The sequence below is a fragment of the Erythrolamprus reginae genome, chromosome Z, assembly GCF_031021105.1.
Source record: "Erythrolamprus reginae isolate rEryReg1 chromosome Z, rEryReg1.hap1, whole genome shotgun sequence".
NCBI lineage: Eukaryota > Metazoa > Chordata > Lepidosauria > Squamata > Dipsadidae > Erythrolamprus > Erythrolamprus reginae.
The window spans coordinates 152,803,866-152,825,301 of record NC_091963.1 but is presented as its reverse complement, the minus strand read 5'-3'; the positions used below and the strand labels follow the sequence as shown (position 1 = coordinate 152,825,301).

The following is a 21,436-nucleotide window of genomic DNA, read 5'->3' as shown; positions in this document are numbered from 1 at the left end:
AGTGCTCTAGTTGAATGAAAAGGAGGACCAGGGGAGACACGAGAGCAGCCTTCCAGTATCTCAGGGGTTGCCACAAAGAAGATTTGGCGGTCAAGCTATTCTCCAAAGCACCTGAAGGTGGAACAAGAAGCAACGGGTGGAAACTAAAACAAGGAGAGAAGCAGCCCGGAATTAAAGAGAAATTTCCTGACAGCTGGAACAATTAAGCAGAGGATATCTTCCCCTTAAATCCTTCAGCATGGGAGGTTTTAAAGAAGAGACTGGACAGTCATTGGTCTGGAGTGGGGTCTCATGAGCAGTGCAAAGTCATTTCAAGCTCCATTTGGAGTCACACAATGGCTAAGACCAAAACAGGCGGGAGGAGAAAGTTTGAAAGACCATATTGAGGAGGCAGAAGAGAAACGAAACAAAGAAGACCGTCAAGGGTTCTACTGCAACACACATTGACACGATGGATATGAATCAAAATCTCAATACCTGGACTCAGAGTTGAAGACTGGAAAGTTCCACGCTGGGATGTGGTCACTGTTAGTGAAAAGGTAGGGGATAAAATGTGCGTAGCAGTTCGGTGCTCAGTTGTTGGAGATGTAGAATGCATTGACCGATGATGACCAGAGGTGACCACTTCAGGGCCTGCGGTAACCAAGGAAGACACCATAGTTGTCTTCACAGTTTCTGGTGCAGATTGGCTAGAAGAACTAGATTTCGTGGGAAGTGACGTCCGCTGGCTCGAACTGGGGCTCCGACTGGAACTCAAAGGTAAGGTTGAAGGAGAAGATTTCACTGTCCTATGTGACCTTTCCAAGGTAGACCTCATTGACCCTGGACTGACAGAGGTGACCACTTGAGGACCTGTGGTTTCTGAGGAAGTGAAGGACACTCTAGTTGTCTCCACAGTTTCTGGTACTGAAATGGTAGAGAAGGTGGGTGAAGTAGGAAGTGATGTCTCTTTGCTTGAACTTGGGCTCCGACTGGAAGTCACAGATAAGGTTGAAGGAGAGGACACCAGTGTTGTCTGTGACCGATCTGTGGTAGGAGCTGGAGAAGGAGTTGTGGCTTGTGACTGAGTGGAAGTCTCGAAAGGGAGGCTGCTGTGCATCACACTTGTTGTCTCCAGGCTGGGAGTCACAGTAGTGGATTTCAATGATCCCTCCTCAGGTGTAGCCATTATGGAAGAAAGGGAAGAGTTAGAAATGTGGGTTGTGCTTGGGTGAGTAGTCAGTGAAGGTGATCCAGGACTGACAGAGGTGACCACTTCAGGACCCATGGTTTCTGAGGAAGTGAAGGACACTCTAGTTGTCTCCACAGTTTCTGGTACTGAAATGGTAGAGAAGGTGGGTGAAGTAGGAAGTGATGTCTCCTTGCTTGAACTTTGGCTCTGACTGGAAGTCACAGATAAGGTTGAAGGAGAGGACACCAGTGTTGTCTGTGACGGTTCTGTGGTAGGAGCTGGAGAAGGAGTTGTGGCTTGTGACTGAGTGGAAGTCTCGAAAGGGAGGCTGCTGTGCATCACACGTGTTGTCTCCAGGCTGGGAGTCACAGTAGTGGATTTCAACGATCCCTCCTCAGGTGTGGTTGTTATGGAAGAATGGGAAGAGTTAGAAATGTAGGTTGTGCTTGGGTGAGTAGTCAGTGAAAGTGATCCTGGACTGACAGAGGTGACCACTTCACGACTCGTGGTTTCTGAAGAAGTAATGGACACTGTAGTTTGTGGTACTGAAGTGGTAGAGAAGGTGGGTGAAGTAGGAAGTGATGTCTCCTTGCTTGAACTTGGGCTATGAGTGGAAGTCACAGATGAGGTTGAAGGAGAGGACACCAGTGTTGTCTGTGACTGTTCTGTGCTAATACCTGGAGAAGGAGTTGTGGTTTGTGAGTGAGTGAAAGTCTCGAGAGGGAGGCTGCTCTGCATCACACTTGTTGTCTCCGGGCTGGGAGTCACAGTAGTAGATTTCAACGATCCCTCCTCAGGTGTGGTTGTTATGGAAGAAAGGGAAGAGTTAGAAATGTGGGTTGTGCTTGGGTGAGTAGTCAGTGAAGGTGATCCTGGACTGACAGAGGTGACCACTTCATGACTCGTGGTTTCTGAAGAAGTAATGGACACTGTAGTTTGTGGTACTGAACTGGTAGAGAAGGTGGGTGAAGTAGGAAGTGATGTCTCCTTGCTTGAACTTGGGCTCTGACTGGAAGTCACAGATAAGCTTGAAGGAGAGGACACCAGTATTGTCTGTGACGGTTCTGTGGTAGGAGCTAGAGAAGGAGTTATGGCTTGTGACTGAGTGGAAGTCTCGAAAGGGAGGCTGCTGTGCATCACACTTGTTGTCTCCAGGCTGGGAGTCACAGTAGTGGATTTCAATGATCCCTCCTCAGGTGTAGTCATTATGGAAGAAAGGGAAGAGTTAGAAATGTGGGTTGTGCTTGGGTGAGTAGTCAGTGAAGGTGATCCAGGACTGACAGAGGTGACCACTTCAGGACCCTTGGTTTCTGAGGAAGTGAAGGATACTCTAGTTGTCTCCACAGTTTCTGGTACTGAAATGGTAGAGAAGGTGGGTGTAGTAGGAAGTGATGTCTCCTTGCTTGAACTTGGGCTATGAGTGGAAGTCACAGATGAAGATGAAGGAGAGGACACCAGTGTTGTCTGTGACTGTTCTGTGCTAATACCTGGAGAAGGAGTTGTGGTTTGTGACTGAGTGAAAGTCTCGAAAGGGAGGCTGCTCTGCATCACACTTGTTGTCTCCAGGCTGGGAGTCACAGTAGTGGATTTCAATGATCCCTCCTCAGGTGTGGTCATTATGGAAGAGAGGGAAGAGTTAGAAATGTGGGTTGTGCTTGGGTGAGTAGTCAGTGAAGGCGATGCTGGACTGACAGAGGTGACCACTTCACGACTCGTGGTTTCTGAAGAAGTAATGGACACTGTACTTTGTGGTACTGAAGTGGTAGAGAAGGTGGGTGAAGTAGGAAGTGATGTCTCCTTGCTTGAACTTGGGCTCTGACTGGAAGTCATAGATAAGCTTGAAGGAGAGGACACCAGTATTGTCTGTGACGGTTCTGTGGTAGGAGCTAGAGAAGGAGTTGTGGCTTGTGACTGAGTGGAAGTCTCGAAAGGGAGGCTGCTGTGCATCACACTTGTTGTCTCCAGGCTGGGAGTCACAGTAGTGGATTTCAATGATCCCTCCTCAGGTGTAGTCATTATGGAAGAAAGGGAAGAGTTAGAAATGTGGGTTGTGCTTGGGTGAGTAGTCAGTGAAGGTGATCCAGGACTGACAGAGGTGACCACTTCAGGACCCATGGTTTCTGAGGAAGTGAAGGACACTCTAGTTGTCTCCACAGTTTCTGGTACTGAAATGGTAGAGAAGGTGGGTGTAGTAGGAAGTGATGTCTCCTTGCTTGAACTTGGGCTATGAGTGGAAGTCACAGATGAAGTTGAAGGAGAGGACACCAGTGTTGTCTGTGACTGTTCTGTGCTAATACCTGGAGAAGGAGTTGCGGTTTGTGACTGAGAGAAAGTCTCGAAAGGGAGGCTGCTCTGCATCACACTTGTTGTCTCCAGGCTGGGAGTCACAGTAGTGGATTTCAATGATCCCTCCTCAGGTGTGGTTGTTATGGAAGAAAGGGAAGAGTTATTAATGTGGGTTGTGCTTGGGTGAGTAGTCAGTGAAGGTGATCCTGGACTGACAGAGGTGACCACTTCACGACTCGTGGTTTCTGAAGAAGTAATGGACACTGTAGTTTCTGGTACTGAAATGGAAGAGAAGGTGGGTGAAGTAGGAAGTGATGTCTCCTTGCTTGAACTTGGGCTCCGACTGGAAGTCACAGATAAGCTTGAAGGAGAGGACACCAGTGTTGTCTGTGACTGTTCTGTACTAATACCTGGAGAAGGAGTTGTGGTTTGTGACTGAGTGAAAGTCTCGAAAGGGAGGCTGCTCTGCATCACACTTGTTGTCTCCAGGCTGGGAGTCACAGTAGTGGATTTCAATGATCCCTCCTCAGGTGTGGTTGTTATGGAAGAAAGGGAAGAGTTAGAAATGTGGGTTGTGCTTGGGTGAGTAGTCAGTGAAGGCGATCCTGGACTGACAGAGGTGACCACTTCAGGACCCGTGTCTTCTGAAGAAGTAATGGACACTGTAGTTGCCTCCACAGTTTCTGGTACTGAAATGGTAGAGAAGGTGGGTGAAGTAGGAAGTGATGTCTCCTTGCTTGAACTTGGGCTCCGACTGGAAGTCACAGATAAGCTTGAAGGAGAGGACACCAGTGTTGTCTGTGACTGTTCTGTGCTAATACCTGGAGAAGGAGTTGTGGTTTGTGACTGAGTGGAAGTCTCGAAAGGGAGGCTGCTGTGCATCACACTTGTTGTCTCCAGGCTGGGAGTCACAGTAGTGGATTTCAATGATACCTCCTCAGGTGTGGTCATTATGGAAGAGAGGGAAGAGTTAGAAATGTGGGTTGTGCTTGGGTGAGTAGTCAGTGAAGGCGATGTTGGACTGACAAAGGTGACCACTTCACGAATCGTGGTTTCTGAAGAAGTAATGGACACTGTAGTTTGTGGTACTGAACTGGTAGAGAAGGTGGGTGAAGTAGGAAGTGATGTCTCCTTGCTTGAACTTGGGCTCTGACTGGAAGTCACAGATAAGCTTGAAGGAGAGGACACCAGTATTGTCTGTGACGGTTCTGTGGTAGGAGCTAGAGAAGGAGTTATGGCTTGTGACTGAGTGGAAGTCTCGAAAGGGAGGCTGCTGTGCATCACACTTGTTGTCTCCAGGCTGGGAGTCACAGTAGTGGATTTCAATGATCCCTCCTCAGGTGTAGTCATTATGGAAGAAAGGGAAGAGTTAGAAATGTGGGTTGTGCTTGGGTGAGTAGTCAGTGAAGGTGATCCAGGACTGACAGAGGTGACCACTTCAGGACCCTTGGTTTCTGAGGAAGTGAAGGATACTCTAGTTGTCTCCACAGTTTCTGGTACTGAAATGGTAGAGAAGGTGGGTGTAGTAGGAAGTGATGTCTCCTTGCTTGAACTTGGGCTATGAGTGGAAGTCACAGATGAAGATGAAGGAGAGGACACCAGTGTTGTCTGTGACTGTTCTGTGCTAATACCTGGAGAAGGAGTTGTGGTTTGTGACTGAGTGAAAGTCTCGAAAGGGAGGCTGCTCTGCATCACACTTGTTGTCTCCAGGCTGGGAGTCACAGTAGTGGATTTCAATGATCCCTCCTCAGGTGTGGTCATTATGGAAGAGAGGGAAGAGTTAGAAATGTGGGTTGTGCTTGGGTGAGTAGTCAGTGAAGGCGATGCTGGACTGACAGAGGTGACCACTTCACGACTCGTGGTTTCTGAAGAAGTAATGGACACTGTACTTTGTGGTACTGAAGTGGTAGAGAAGGTGGGTGAAGTAGGAAGTGATGTCTCCTTGCTTGAACTTGGGCTCTGACTGGAAGTCATAGATAAGCTTGAAGGAGAGGACACCAGTATTGTCTGTGACGGTTCTGTGGTAGGAGCTAGAGAAGGAGTTGTGGCTTGTGACTGAGTGGAAGTCTCGAAAGGGAGGCTGCTGTGCATCACACTTGTTGTCTCCAGGCTGGGAGTCACAGTAGTGGATTTCAATGATCCCTCCTCAGGTGTAGTCATTATGGAAGAAAGGGAAGAGTTAGAAATGTGGGTTGTGCTTGGGTGAGTAGTCAGTGAAGGTGATCCAGGACTGACAGAGGTGACCACTTCAGGACCCATGGTTTCTGAGGAAGTGAAGGACACTCTAGTTGTCTCCACAGTTTCTGGTACTGAAATGGTAGAGAAGGTGGGTGTAGTAGGAAGTGATGTCTCCTTGCTTGAACTTGGGCTATGAGTGGAAGTCACAGATGAAGTTGAAGGAGAGGACACCAGTGTTGTCTGTGACTGTTCTGTGCTAATACCTGGAGAAGGAGTTGCGGTTTGTGACTGAGAGAAAGTCTCGAAAGGGAGGCTGCTCTGCATCACACTTGTTGTCTCCAGGCTGGGAGTCACAGTAGTGGATTTCAATGATCCCTCCTCAGGTGTGGTTGTTATGGAAGAAAGGGAAGAGTTATTAATGTGGGTTGTGCTTGGGTGAGTAGTCAGTGAAGGTGATCCTGGACTGACAGAGGTGACCACTTCACGACTCGTGGTTTCTGAAGAAGTAATGGACACTGTAGTTTCTGGTACTGAAATGGAAGAGAAGGTGGGTGAAGTAGGAAGTGATGTCTCCTTGCTTGAACTTGGGCTCCGACTGGAAGTCACAGATAAGCTTGAAGGAGAGGACACCAGTGTTGTCTGTGACTGTTCTGTACTAATACCTGGAGAAGGAGTTGTGGTTTGTGACTGAGTGAAAGTCTCGAAAGGGAGGCTGCTCTGCATCACACTTGTTGTCTCCAGGCTGGGAGTCACAGTAGTGGATTTCAATGATCCCTCCTCAGGTGTGGTTGTTATGGAAGAAAGGGAAGAGTTAGAAATGTGGGTTGTGCTTGGGTGAGTAGTCAGTGAAGGCGATCCTGGACTGACAGAGGTGACCACTTCAGGACCCGTGTCTTCTGAAGAAGTAATGGACACTGTAGTTGCCTCCACAGTTTCTGGTACTGAAATGGTAGAGAAGGTGGGTGAAGTAGGAAGTGATGTCTCCTTGCTTGAACTTGGGCTCCGACTGGAAGTCACAGATAAGCTTGAAGGAGAGGTCACCAGTGTTGTCTGTGACTGTTCTGTGCTAATACCTGGAGAAGGAGTTGTGGTTTGTGACTGAGTGGAAGTCTCGAAAGGGAGGCTGCTGTGCATCACACTTGTTGTCTCCAGGCTGGGAGTCACAGTAGTGGATTTCAATGATACCTCCTCAGGTGTGGTCATTATGGAAGAGAGGGAAGAGTTAGAAATGTGGGTTGTGCTTGGGTGAGTAGTCAGTGAAGGCGATGTTGGACTGACAAAGGTGACCACTTCACGAATCGTGGTTTCTGAAGAAGTAATGGACACTGTAGTTTGTGGTACTGAAGTGGTAGAGAAGGTGGGTGAAGTATGAATTGATGTCTCCTTGCTTGAACTTGGGCTCTGACTGGAAGTCACAGATAAGGTTGAAGGAGAGGACACCAGTGTTGTCTGTGACTCTTCTGTGGTAGGAGCTGGAGAAGTATTTGTGACTTGTGACTGAGTGGACGTCTCAAAAGGGAGGCTGCTGTGCATCACACTTGTTGTCTCCAGGCTGGGAGTCACAGTAGTGGATTTCAATGATCCCTCCTCAGGTGTGGTCGTTATGGAAGATAGGGAAGAGTTAGAAATATGGGTTGTGCTTGGGTGAGTAGTCAGTGAAGGTGATCCTGGACTGACAGAGGTGACCACTTCACGACTCGTGGTTTCTGAAGAAGTAATGGACACTGTAGTTTCTGGTACTGAAATGGAAGAGAAGGTGGGTGAAGTAGGAAGTGATGTCTCCTTGCTTGAACTTGGGCTCCCACTGGAAGTCACAGATAAGATTGAAGGAGAGGACACCAGTGTTGTCTGTGACTGTTCTGTGGTAGGAGCTGGAGAAGTAGTTGTGGCTTGTGACTGAGTGGAAGTCTCGAAAGGGAGGCTGCTGTGCATCACACTTGTTGTCTCCAGGCTGGGAGTCACAGTAGTGGATTTCAACGAACCCTCCTCAAGTTTGGCCGTTATGGAAGAAAGGGAAGTGTTAGAAATGTGGGTTGTGCTTGGGTGAGTAGTCAGTGAAGGTGATCCTGGACTGACAGAGGTGACCACTTCAGGACCCGTGGTTTCTGACGAAGTAATGGACACTGTAGTTTCTGGTACTAAAATGGTAGAGAAGGTGGGTGAAGTAGGAAGTGATGTCTCGTTGCTTGGACTTGGGCTCTGACTGGAAGTCACAGATAAGGTTGAAGGAGAGGACACCAGTGTTGTCTGTGACTGTTCTGTGCTAATACCTGGAGAAGGAGTTGTGGCTTGTGACTGAGTGGACGTCTCGAAAGGGAGGCTGCTGTGCATCACACTTGTTGTCTCCAGGCTGGGAGTCACAGTAGTGGATTTCAATGATCCCTCCTCAAGTTTGGCCGTTATGGAAGAAAGGGAAGAGTTAGAAATGTGGCTTGTGCTTGGGTGAGTAGTCAGTGAAGGTGATCCTGGACTGACAGAGGTGACCACCTCAGGACCCGTGTTTTCTGAAGAAGTAATGGAGACTGTAGTTTCTGGTACTGAAATGGAAGAGAAGGTGGGTGAAGTAGGAAGTGATGTCTCCTTGCTTGAACTTGGGCTCCGACTGGAAGTCACAGATAAGCTTGAAGGAGAGGACACCAGTGTTGTCTGTGACTGTTCTGTGCTAATACCTGGAGAGGGAGTTGTGGTTTGTGACTGAGTGAAAGTCTCGAAAGGGAGGCTGCTCTGCATCACACTTGTTGTCTCCAGGCTGGGAGTCACAGTAGTGGATTTCAATGATCCCTCCTCAGGTGTGGTCGTTATGGAAGAAAGGGAAGAGTTAGAAATGTGGGTTGTGCTTGGGTGAGTAGTCACTGAAGGTGATCCAGGACTGACAGAGGTGACCACATCAGGACCCATGGTTTCTGAGGAAGTGAAGGACACTCTAGTTGTCTCCACAGTTTCTGGTACTGAAATGGTAGAGAAGGTGGGTGAAGTAGGAAGTGATGTCTCCTTGCTTGAACTTGGGCTATGAGTGGACGTCACGGATAAGGTTGAAGGAGAGGACACCAGTGTTGTCTGTGACTGTTCTGTGCTAATACCTGGAGAAGGAGTTGTGGCTTGTGACTGAGTGGAAGTCTCGAAAGGGAGGCTGCTGTGCATCACACTTGTTGTCTCCAGGCTGGGAGTCACAGTAGTGGATTTCAACGATCCCTCCTCAAGTGTGGCCGTTATGGAAGAAAGGGAAGAGTTAGAAATGTGGCTTGTGCTTGGGTGAGTAGTCAGTGAAGGTGATCCTGGACTGACAGAGGTGACCACTTCACGACTCGTGGTTTCTGAAGAAGTAATGGACACTGTAGTTTCTGGTACTGAAATGGAAGAGAAGGTGGGTGAAGTAGGAAGTGATGTCTCCTTGCTTGAACTTGGGCTATGAGTGGAAGTCACAGATAAGGTTGAAGGAGAGGACACCAGTGTTGTCTGTGACTGTTCTGTGCTAATACCTGGAGAAGGAGTTGTGGTTTGTGACTGAGTGAAAGTCTCGAAAGGGAGGCTGCTCTGCATCACACTTGTTGTCTCCAGGCTGGGAGTCACAGTAGTGGATTTCAATGATGCCTCCTCAGGTGTGGTTGTTATGGAAGAAAGGGAAGAGTTAGAAATGTGGGTTGTGCTTGGGTGAGTAGTCAGTGAAGGCGATCCTGGACTGACAGAGGTGACCACTTCAGGACCCGTGTCTTCTGAAGAAGTAATGGAGACTGTAGTTTCTGGTACTGAAATGGAAGAGAAGGTGGGTGAAGTAGGAAGTGATGTCTCCTTGCTTGAACTTGGGCTATGAGTGGAAGTCACAGATAAGGTTGAAGGAGAGGACACCAGTGTTGTCTGTGACTGTTCTGTGCTAATACCTGGAGAAGTATTTGTGGCTTGTGACTGAGTGGACGTCTCGAAAGGGAGGCTGCTGTGCATCACACTTGTTGTCTCCAGGCTGGGAGTCACAGTAGTGGATTTCAATGATCCCTCCTCAAGTTTGGCCGTTATGGAAGAAAGGGAAGAGTTAGAAATGTGGCTTGTGCTTGGGTGAGTAGTCAGTGAAGGTGATCCTGGACTGACAAAGGTGACCACCTCAGGACCCGTGTTTTCTGAAGAAGTAATGGAGACTGTAGTTTCTGGTACTGAAATGGAAGAGAAGGTGGGTGAAGTAGGAAGTGATGTCTCCTTGCTTGAACTTGGGCTATGAGTGGAAGTCACAGATAAGGTTGAAGGAGAGGACACCAGTGTTGTCTGTGACTGTTCTGTGCTAATACCTGGAGAAGTATTTGTGGCTTGTGACTGAGTGGACGTCTCGAAAGGGAGGCTGCTGTGCATCACACTTGTTGTCTCCAGGCTGGGAGTCACAGTAGTGGATTTCAACGATCCCTCCTCAGGTGTGGTCGTTATGGAAGAAAGGGAAGAGTTAGAAATGTGGGTTGTGCTTGGGTGAGTAGTCACTGAAGGTGATCCAGGACTGACAGAGGTGACCACATCAGGACCCATGGTTTCTGAGGAAGTGAAGGACACTCTAGTTGTCTCCACAGTTTCTGGTACTGAAATGGTAGAGAAGGTGGGTGAAGTAGGAAGTGATGTCTCCTTGCTTGAACTTGGGCTATTAGTGGACGTCACGGATAAGGTTGAAGGAGAGGACACCAGTGTTGTCTGTGACTGTTCTGTGCTAATACCTGGAGAAGGAGTTGTGGCTTGTGACTGAGTGGAAGTCTCGAAAGGGAGGCTGCTGTGCATCACACTTGTTGTCTCCAGGCTGGGAGTCACAGTAGTGGATTTCAACGATCCCTCCTCAAGTGTGGCCGTTATGGAAGAAAGGGAAGAGTTAGAAATGTGGCTTGTGCTTGGGTGAGTAGTCAGTGAAGGTGATCCTGGACTGACAGAGGTGACCACTTCACGACTCGTGGTTTCTGAAGAAGTAATGGACACTGTAGTTTCTGGTACTGAAATGGAAGAGAAGGTGGGTGAAGTAGGAAGTGATGTCTCCTTGCTTGAACTTGGGCTATGAGTGGAAGTCACAGATAAGGTTGAAGGAGAGGACACCAGTGTTGTCTGTGACTGTTCTGTGCTAATACCTGGAGAAGGAGTTGTGGTTTGTGACTGAGTGAAAGTCTCGAAAGGGAGGCTGCTCTGCATCACACTTGTTGTCTCCAGGCTGGGAGTCACAGTAGTGGATTTCAATGATGCCTCCTCAGGTGTGGTTGTTATGGAAGAAAGGGAAGAGTTAGAAATGTGGGTTGTGCTTGGGTGAGTAGTCAGTGAAGGCGATCCTGGACTGACAGAGGTGACCACTTCAGGACCCGTGTCTTCTGAAGAAGTAATGGAGACTGTAGTTTCTGGTACTGAAATGGAAGAGAAGGTGGGTGAAGTAGGAAGTGATGTCTCCTTGCTTGAACTTGGGCTATGAGTGGAAGTCACAGATAAGGTTGAAGGAGAGGACACCAGTGTTGTCTGTGACTGTTCTGTGCTAATACCTGGAGAAGTATTTGTGGCTTGTGACTGAGTGGACGTCTCGAAAGGGAGGCTGCTGTGCATCACACTTGTTGTCTCCAGGCTGGGAGTCACAGTAGTGGATTTCAACGATCCCTCCTCAGGTGTGGTCGTTATGGAAGAAAGGGAAGAGTTAGAAATGTGGGTTGTGCTTGGGTGAGTAGTCACTGAAGGTGATCCAGGACTGACAGAGGTGACCACATCAGGACCCATGGTTTCTGAGGAAGTGAAGGACACTCTAGTTGTCTCCACAGTTTCTGGTACTGAAATGGTAGAGAAGGTGGGTGAAGTAGGAAGTGATGTCTCCTTGCTTGAACTTGGGCTCCCACTGGAAGTCACCGATAAGATTGAAGGAGAGGACACCAGTGTTGTCTGTGACTGTTCTGTGGTAGGAGCTGGAGAAGTAGTTGTGGCTTGTGACTGAGTGGAAGTCTCGAAAGGGAGGCTGCTGTGCATCACACTTGTTGTCTCCAGGCTGGGAGTCACAGTAGTGGATTTCAACGAACCCTCCTCAAGTTTGGCCGTTATGGAAGAAAGGGAAGAGTTAGAAATGTGGGTTGTGCTTGGGTGAGTAGTCAGTGAAGGTGATCCTGGACTGACAGAGGTGACCACTTCAGGACCCGTGGTTTCTGACGAAGTAATGGACACTGTAGTTTCTGGTACTAAAATGGTAGAGAAGGTGGGTGAAGTAGGAAGTGATGTCTCGTTGCTTGGACTTGGGCTCTGACTGGAAGTCACAGATAAGGATGAAGGAGAGGACACCAGTGTTGTCTGTGACTGTTCTGTGCTAATACCTGGAGAAGGAGTTGTGGCTTGTGACTGAGTGGACGTCTCGAAAGGGAGGCTGCTGTGCATCACACTTGTTGTCTCCAGGCTGGGAGTCACAGTAGTGGATTTCAATGATCCCTCCTCAAGTTTGGCCGTTATGGAAGAAAGGGAAGAGTTAGAAATGTGGGTTGTGCTTGGGTGAGTAGTCAGTGAAGGTGATCCTGGACTGACAGAGGTGACCACCTCAGGACCCGTGTTTTCTGAAGAAGTAATGGAGACTGTAGTTTCTGGTACTGAAATGGAAGAGAAGGTGGGTGAAGTAGGAAGTGATGTCTCCTTGCTTGAACTTGGGCTATGAGTGGAAGTCACAGATAAGGTTGAAGGAGAGGACACCAGTGTTGTCTGTGACTGTTCTGTGCTAATACCTGGGGAAGGAGTTGTGGCTTGTGACTGAGTGGACGTCTCGAAAGGGAGGCTGCTGTGCATCACACTTGTTGTCTCCAGGCTGGGAGTCACAGTAGTGGATTTCAACGAACCCTCCTGAAGTTTGGCCGTTATGGAAGAAAGGGAAGAGTTAGAAATGTGGCTTGTGCTTGGGTGAGTAGTCAGTGAAGGCGATCCTGGACTGACAGAGGTGACCACCTCAGGACCCGTGTTTTCTGAAGAAGTAATGGAGACTGTAGTTTCTGGTACTGAAATGGAAGAGAAGGTGGGTGAAGTAGGAAGTGATGTCTCCTTGCTTGAACTTGGGCTATGAGTGGAAGTCACAGATAAGGTTGAAGGAGAGGACACCAGTGTTGACTGTGACTGTTCTGTGCTAATACCTGGAGAAGTATTTGTGGCTTGTGACTGAGTGGACGTCTCGAAAGGGAGGCTGCTGTGCATCACACTTGTTGTCTCCAGGCTGGGAGTCACAGTAGTGGATTTCAACGATCCCTCCTCAGGTGTGGTCGTTATGGAAGAAAGGGAAGAGTTAGAAATGTGGGTTGTGCTTGGGTGACTAGTCAGTGAAGGTGATCCTGGACTGACAGAGGTGACCACTTCACGACTCGTGGTTTCTGAAGAAGTAATGGACACTGTAGTTTCTGGTACTGAAATGGAAGAGAAGGTGGGTGAAGTAGGAAGTGATGTCTCCTTGCTTGAACTTGGGCTCCGACTGGAAGTCACAGATAAGCTTGAAGGAGAGGACACCAGTGTTGTCTGTGACTGTTCTGTGCTAATACCTGGAGAGGGAGTTGTAATTTGTGACTGAGTGAAAGTCTCGAAAGGGAGGCTGCTCTGCATCACACTTGTTGTCTCCAGGCTGGGAGTCACAGTAGTGGATTTCAATGATCCCTCCTCAGGTGTGGTTGTTATGGAAGAAAGGGAAGAGTTAGAAATGTGGGTTGTGCTTGGGTGAGTAGTCAGTGAAGGCGATCCTGGACTGACAGAGGTGACCACTTCAGGACCCGTGTCTTCTGAAGAAGTAATGGACACTGTAGTTGCCTCCACAGTTTCTGGTACTGAAATGGTAGAGAAGGTGGGTGAAGTAGGAAGTGATGTCTCCTTGCTTGAACTTGGGCTCCGACTGGAAGTCACAGATAAGCTTGAAGGAGAGGACACCAGTGTTGTCTGTGACTGTTCTGTGCTAATACCTGGAGAAGGAGTTGTGGTTTGTGACTGAGTGGAAGTCTCGAAAGGGAGGCTGCTGTGCATCACACTTGTTGTCTCCAGGCTGGGAGTCACAGTAGTGGATTTCAATGATACCTCCTCAGGTGTGGTCATTATGGAAGAGCGGGAAGAGTTAGAAATGTGGGTTGTGCTTGGGTGAGTACTCAGTGAAGGCGATGTTGGACTGACAGAGGTGACCACTTCACGAATCGAGGTTTCTGAAGAAGTAATGGACACTGTAGTTTGTGGTACTGAAGTGGTAGAGAAGGTGGGTGAAGTAGCAAGTGATGTCTCCTTGCTTGAACTTGGGCTCTGACTGGAAGTCACAGATGAGGTTGAAGGAGAGGACACCAGTGTTGTCTGTGACTGTTCTGTGGTAGAAGCTGGAGAAGTAGTTGTGGCTTGTGACTGAGTGGAAGTCTCGAAAGGGAGGCTATTGTGCATCACACTTGTTGTCTCCAGGCTGGGAGTCACAGTAGTGGATTTCAACAATCCCTCCTCATGTGTCGCCGTTATGGACGAAAGGGAAGAGTTATAATGGTGGGTTGTGCTTGGGTGAGTAGTCAGTGAAGGTGATCCTGGACTGACAGAGGTGACCACTTCAGGACCCATGTCTTCTGAAGAAGAAATGGAGACTGTAGTTTCTGGTACTGAAATGGTAGAGAAGGTGGGTGAAGTAGGAAGTGATGTCTCCTTGCTTGAACTTGGGCTCTGACTGGAAGTCACGGATGAGGTTGAAGGAGAAGACACCAGTGTTGTCTGTGACTGTTCTGTGCTAATACCTGGAGAAGGAGTTGTGGCTTGTGACTGAGTGGAAGTCTCGAACGGGAGGCTGCTGTGCATCACACTTGTTGTCTCCAGGCTGGGAGTCACAGTAGTGGATTTCAACGATACCTCCTCAGGTGTGGTTGTTTTGGAAGAAAGGGAAGAGTTAGAAATGTGGGTTGTGCTGGGGTGAATACTCAGTGAAGGTGATCCAGGACTGACAGAGGTGACCACTTCAGGACCCGTGGTTTCTGAGGAAGTGAAGGACACTCTAGTTGTCTCCACAGTTTCTGGTACTGATATGGTAGAGAAGGTGGGTGAAGTAGGAAGTGAAGTCTCCTTGCTTGAACTTGGGCTCTGACTGGAAGTCACAGATAAGCTTGAAGGAGAGGACACCAGTGTTGTCTGTGACTGTTCTGTGCTAATACCTGGAGAAGGAGTTGTGGCTTGTGACTGAGTGGAAGACTCGAAAGGGAGGCTGCTGTGCATCACACTTGTTGTCTCCAGGCTGGGAGTCACAGTAGTGGATTTCAATGATCCCTCCTCAGGTGTGGTCAATATGGAAGAGAGGGAAGAGTTAGAAATGTGGGTTGTGCTTGGGTGAGTAGACAGTGAATGCGATCCTGGACTGACAGAGGTGACCACTTCATGACTCGTGGTTTCTGAAGAAGTAATGGACACTGTAGTTTGTGGTAGTGAAATGGTAGAGAAGGTGGGTGAAGTAGGAAGTGATGGCTCCTTGCTTGAACTTGGGCTCCTACTAGAAGTCACAGATGAGGTTGAAGCCGAGGACAGCAGTGTTGTCTGTGACTCTTCTGTGGTAGGAGCTGGAGAAGTATTTGTGACTTGTGACTGAGTGGACGTCTTGAAAGGGAGGCTGCTGTGCATCACACTTGTTGTCTCCAGGCTGGGAGTCACAGTAGTGGATTTCACTGATCCCTCCTCAGGTGTGGTCGTTATGGAAGAGAGGGAAGAGTTAGAAATGTGGGTTGTGCTTGGGTGAGTCGTCAGTGAAGGCGATCCTGGACTGACAGAGGTGACCACTTCATGACTCGTGGTTTCTGAAGAAGTAATGGACACTGTAGTTTGTGGTAGTGAAATGGTAGAGAAGGTGGGTGAAGTAGGAAGTGATGTCTCCTTGTTTGAACTTGGGCTCCGACTGGAAGTCACAGATAAGCTTGAAGGAGAGGACACCAGTGTTGTCTGTGACGGTTCTGTGGTAGGAGCTGGAGAAGTAGTTGTGGCTTGTGACTGAGTGGAAGTCTCGAAAGGGAGGCTGCTGTGCATCACACTTGTTGTCTCCAGGCTGGGATTCACAGTAGTGGATTTCCATGATCCCTTCTCAGGTGTAGTCATTATGGAAGAAAGGGAAGAGTTAGAAATGCGGCTTGTGCTTGGGTGAGTAGTCAGTGAAGGTGATCCTGGACTGACAGAGGTGACCACTTCACGACTCGTGGTTTCTGAAGAAGTAATGGACACTGTAGTTTCTGGTACTGAAATGGAAGAGAAGGTGGGTGAAGTAGGAAGTGATGTCTCCTTGCTTGAACTTGGGCTCCCACTGGAAGTCACAGATAAGATTGAAGGAGAGGACACCAGTGTTGTCTGTGACTGTTCTGTGGTAGGAGCTGGAGAAGTAGTTGTGGCTTGTGACTGAGTGGAAGTCTCGAAAGGGAGGCTGCTGTGCATCACACTTGTTGTCTCCAGGCTGGGAGTCACAGTAGTGGATTTCAACGAACCCTCCTCAAGTTTGGCCGTTATGGAAGAAAGGGAAGTGTTAGAAATGTGGGTTGTGCTTGGGTGAGTAGTCAGTGAAGGTGATCCTGGACTGACAGAGGTGACCACCTCAGGACCCGTGTTTTCTGAAGAAGTAATGGAGACTGTAGTTTCTGGTAGTGAAATGGAAGAGAAGGTGGGTGAAGTAGGAAGTGATGTCTCCTTGCTTGAACTTGGGCTATGAGTGGAAGTCACAGATAAGGTTGAAGGAGAGGACACCAGTGTTGTCTGTGACTGTTCTGTGCTAATACCTGGAGAAGGAGTTGTGGCTTGTGACTGAGTGGACGTCTCGAAAGGGAGGCTGCTGTGCATCACACTTGTCTCCAGGCTGGGAGTCACAGTAGTGGATTTCAACGAACCCTCCTCAAGTTTGGCCGTTATGGAAGAAAGGGAAGAGTTAGAAATGTGGCTTGTGCTTGGGTGAGTAGTCAGTGAAGGTGATCCTGGACTGACAGAGGTGACCACTTCAGGACCCGTGGTTTCTGACGAAGTAATGGACACTGTAGTTTCTGGTACTAAAATGGTAGAGAAGGTGGGTGAAGTAGGAAGTGATGTCTCGTTGCTTGGACTTGGGCTCTGACTGGAAGTCACAGATAAGGTTGAAGGAGAGGACACCAGTGTTGTCTGTGACTGTTCTGTGCTAATACCTGGAGAAGGAGTTGTGGCTTGTGACTGAGTGGACGTCTCGAAAGGGAGGCTGCTGTGCATCACACTTGTTGTCTCCAGGCTGGGAGTCACAGTAGTGGATTTCAACGATCCCTCCCCAGGTGTGGTCGTTATGGAAGAAAGGGAAGAGTTAGAAATGTGGGTTGTGCTTGGGTGAGTAGTCACTGAAGGTGATCCAGGACTGACAGAGGTGACCACATCAGGACCCATGGTTTCTGAGGAAGTGAAGGACACTCTAGTTGTCTCCACAGTTTCTGGTACTGAAATGGTAGATAAGGTGGGTGAAGTAGGAAGTGATGTCTCCTTGCTTGAACTTGGGCTATGAGTGGACGTCACGGATAAGGTTGAAGGAGAGGACACCAGTGTTGTCTGTGACTGTTCTGTGCTAATACCTGGAGAAGTATTTGTGGCTTGTGACTGAGTGGAAGTCTCGAAAGGGAGGCTGCTGTGCATCACACTTGTTGTCTCCAGGCTGGGAGTCACAGTAGTGGATTTCAACGATCCCTCCTCAAGTGTGGCCGTTATGGAAGAAAGAGAAGAGTTAGAAATGTGGCTTGTGCTTGGGTGAGTAGTCAGTGAAGGTGATCCTGGACTGACAGAGGTGACCACTTCACGACTCGTGGTTTCTGAAGAAGTAATGGACACGGTAGTTTCTGGTACTGAAATGGAAGAGAAGGTGGGTGAAGTAGGAAGTGATGTCTCCTTGCTTGAACTTGGGCTCCGACTGGAAGTCACAGATAAGCTTGAAGGAGAGGACACCAGTGTTGTCTGTGACTGTTCTGTGCTAATACCTGGAGAAGGAGTTGTGGCTTGTGACTGAGTGGACGTCTCGAAAGGGAGGCTGCTGTGCATCACACTTGTTGTCTCCAGGCTGGGAGTCACAGTAGTGGATTTCAACGATCCCTCCTCAGGTGTGGTCGTTATGGAAGAAAGGGAAGAGTTAGAAATGTGGGTTGTGCTTGGGTGAGTAGTCACTGAAGGTGATCCAGGACTGACAGAGGTGACCACATCAGGACCCATGGTTTCTGAGGAAGTGAAGGACACTCTAGTTGTCTCCACAGTTTCTGGTACTGAAATGGTAGAGAAGGTGGGTGAAGTAGGAAGTGATGTCTCCTTGCTTGAACTTGGGCTATGAGTGGACGTCACGGATAAGGTTGAAGGAGAGGACACCAGTGTTGTCTGTGACTGTTCTGTGCTAATACCTGGAGAAGTATTTGTGGCTTGTGACTGAGTGGAAGTCTCGAAAGGGAGGCTGCTGTGCATCACACTTGTTGTCTCCAGGCTGGGAGTCACAGTAGTGGATTTCAACGATCCCTCCTCAAGTGTGGCCGTTATGGAAGAAAGAGAAGAGTTAGAAATGTGGCTTGTCCTTGGGTGAGTAGTCAGTGAAGGTGATCCTGGACTGACAGAGGTGACCACTTCTCGACTCGTGGTTTCTGAAGAAGTAATGGACACTGTAGTTTCTGGTACTGAAATGGAAGAGAAGGTGGGTGAAGTAGGAAGTGATGTCTCCTTGCTTGAACTTGGGCTCCGACTGGAAGTCACAGATAAGCTTGAAGGAGAGGACACCAGTGTTGTCTGTGACTGTTCTGTGCTAATACCTGGAGAGGGAGTTGTGGTTTGTGACTGAGTGAAAGTCTCGAAAGGGAGGCTGCTCTGCATCACACTTGTTGTCTCCAGGCTGGGAGTCACAGTAGTGGATTTCAATGATCCCTCCTCAGGTGTGGTTGTTATGGAAGAAAGGGAAGAGTTAGAAATGTGGGTTGTGCTTGGGTGAGTAGTCAGTGAAGGCGATCCTGGACTGACAGAGGTGACCACTTCAGGACCCGTGTCTTCTGAAGAAGTAATGGACACTGTAGTTGCCTCCACAGTTTCTGGTACTGAAATGGTAGAGAAGGTGGGTGAAGTAGGAAGTGATGTCTCCTTGCTTGAACTTGGGCTATGAGTGGACGTCACGGATAAGGTTGAAGGAGAGGACACCAGTGTTGTCTGTGACTGTTCTGTGCTAATACCTGGAGAAGTATTTGTGGCTTGTGACTGAGTGGAAGTCTCGAAAGGGAGGCTGCTGTGCATCACACTTGTTGTCTCCAGGCTGGGAGTCACAGTAGTGGATTTCAACGATCCCTCCTCAAGTGTGGCCGTTATGGAAGAAAGGGAAGAGTTAGAAATGTGGCTTGTGCTTGGGTGAGTAGTCAGTGAAGGTGATCCTGGACTGACAGAGGTGACCACTTCACGACTCGTGGTTTCTGAAGAAGTAATGGACACTGTAGTTTCTGGTACTGAAATGGAAGAGAAGGTGGGTGAAGTAGGAAGTGATGTCTCCTTGCTTGAACTTGGGCTCCGACTGGAAGTCACAGATAAGCTTGAAGGAGAGGACACCAGTGTTGTCTGTGACTGTTCTGTGCTAATACCTGGAGAGGGAGTTGTGGTTTGTGACTGAGTGAAAGTCTCGAAAGGGAGGCTGCTCTGCATCACACTTGTTGTCTCCAGGCTGGGAGTCACAGTAGTGGATTTCAACGATCCCTCCTCAGGTGTCGTCGTTATGGAAGAAAGGGAAGAGTTAGAAATGTGGGTTGTGCTTGGGTGAATACTCAGTGAAGGTGATCCAGGACTGACAGAGGTGACCACTTCAGGACCCATGGTTTCTGAGGAAGTGAAGGACACTCTAGTTGTCTCCACAGTTTCTGGTACTGATATGGTAGAGAAGGTGGGTGTAGTAGGAAGTGATGTCTCCTTGCTTGAACTTGGGCTATGAGTGGAAGTCACAGATAAACTTGAAGGAGGGGACACCAGTGTTGTCTGTGACGGTTCTGTGCTAATACCTGGAGAAGGAGTTGTGGCTTGTGACTGAGTGGAAGTCTCGAAAGGGAGGCTGCTGTGCATCACACCTGTTCTCTCCAGGCTGGGAGTCACAGTAGTGGATTTCACTGATCCCTCCTCAGGGGTGGTCATTATGGAAGAGAGCGAAGAGTTAGAAATGTGGGTTGTGCTTGGGTGAGTAGTCAGTGAAGGCGATCCTGGACTGACAGAGGTGACCACTTCACGACTCGTGGTTTCTGAAGAAGTAATGGACACTGTAGTTTGTGGTACTGAAATGGTAGAGAAGGTGGGTGAAGTAGGAAGTGATGTCTCCTTGCTTGAACTTGGGCTATGAGTGGTAGTCACAGATAAGGTTGAAATAGAGGACACCAGTGTTGTCTGTGACCGTTCTGTGCTAATACCTGGAGAAGTAGTTGTGGCTTGTGACTGAGTGGAAGTCCTGAAAGGGAGGCTGCTGTGCATCACACTTGTTGTCTCCAGACTGGGAGTCACAGTAGTGGATTTCAACGATCCCTCCTCAGGTGTAGTCATTATGGAAGAAAGGGAAGAGTTAGAAATGTGGCTTGTGCTTGGGTGAGTAGTCAGTGAAGGTGATCCTGGACTGACAGAGGTGACCACTTCAGGACCCGTGTTTTCTGATGAAGTAATGGACACTGTTGTTTCTGGTACTGAAATGGTAGAGAAGGTGGGTGAAGTAGGAAGTGATGTCTTCTTGTTTGAACTTGGGCTCCGACTGGAAGTCACAGATAAGCTTGAAGGAGAGGACACCAGTGTTGTCTGTGACGGTTCTGTGGTAGGAGCTGGAGAAGTAGTTGTGGCTTGTGACTGAGTGGAAGTCTCGAAAGGGAGGCTGCTGTGCATCACACTTGTTGTCTCCAGGCTGGGAGTCACAGTAGTGGATTTCAATGATCCCTCCTCAGGTGTAGTCATTATGGAAGAAAGGGAAGAGTTAGAAATGTGGCTTGTGCTTGGGTGAGTAGTCAGTGAAGGTGATCCTGGACTGACAGAGGTGACCACTTCAGGACCCATGGTTTCTGCATAAGTAATGGACACTGTAGTTTCTGGTACTGAAATGGTAGAGAAGGTGGGTGTAGTATGAAGTGATGTCTCCTTGCTTGAACTTTGGCTATGAATGGAAGTCACAGATAAGGTTGAAGTAGAGGACACCAGTGTTGTCTGTGACGGTTCTGTGGTAGGAGCTGGGGAAGGAGTTGTGGCTTGTGACTGAGAGGAAGTCTCGAACGGGAGGCTGCTGTGCATCACACTTGTTGTCTCCAGGCTGGGAGTCACAGTAGTGGATTTCAACGATCCCTCCTCAGGTGTGGTCGTTATGGAAGAAAGGGAAGAGTTAGAAATGTGGGTTGTGCTTGGGTGAATACTCAGTGAAGGTGATCCAGGACTGACAGAGGTGACCACTTCAGGACCCATGGTTTCTGAGGAAGTGAAGGACACTCTAGTTGTCTCCACAGTTTCTGGTACTGATATGGTAGAGAAGGTGGGTGTAGTAGGAAGTGATGTCTCCTTGCTTGAACTTGGGCTATGAGTGGAAGTCACATATAAGCTTGAAGGAGGGGACACCAGTGTTGTCTGTGACGGTTCTGTGCTAACACCTGGAGAAGGAGTTGTGGCTTGTGACTGAGTGGAAGTGTCGAAAGGGAGGCTGCTGTGCATCACACTTGTTGTCTCCAGGCTGGGAGTCACAGTAGTGGATTTCAACGATCCCTCCTCAGGTGTGGTTGTTATGGAAGAAAGGGAAGAGTTAGAAATGTGGGTTGTGCTTGGGTGAGTAGTCAGTGAAGGTGATCCTGGACTGACAGAGGTGACCACTTCAGGACCCGTGGTTTCTGAGGTAGTGAA

General features: G+C 48.7%; 1 protein-coding gene across 1 annotated transcript in view; it reads right to left on the bottom strand.

The window, feature by feature from the left end:
- Positions 1 to 21,436, bottom strand: part of LOC139154323 (mucin-3B-like) — a 48,424-nt gene that overhangs the window by 13,628 nt on the left and 13,360 nt on the right. Inside the window, exon 5 of the mRNA XM_070728742.1 lies at positions 478 to 21,392. Within this exon, the coding sequence (XP_070584843.1) occupies positions 478 to 21,392 (20,915 nt within the window). The remainder of the gene's footprint in view (positions 1 to 477; positions 21,393 to 21,436) is intronic.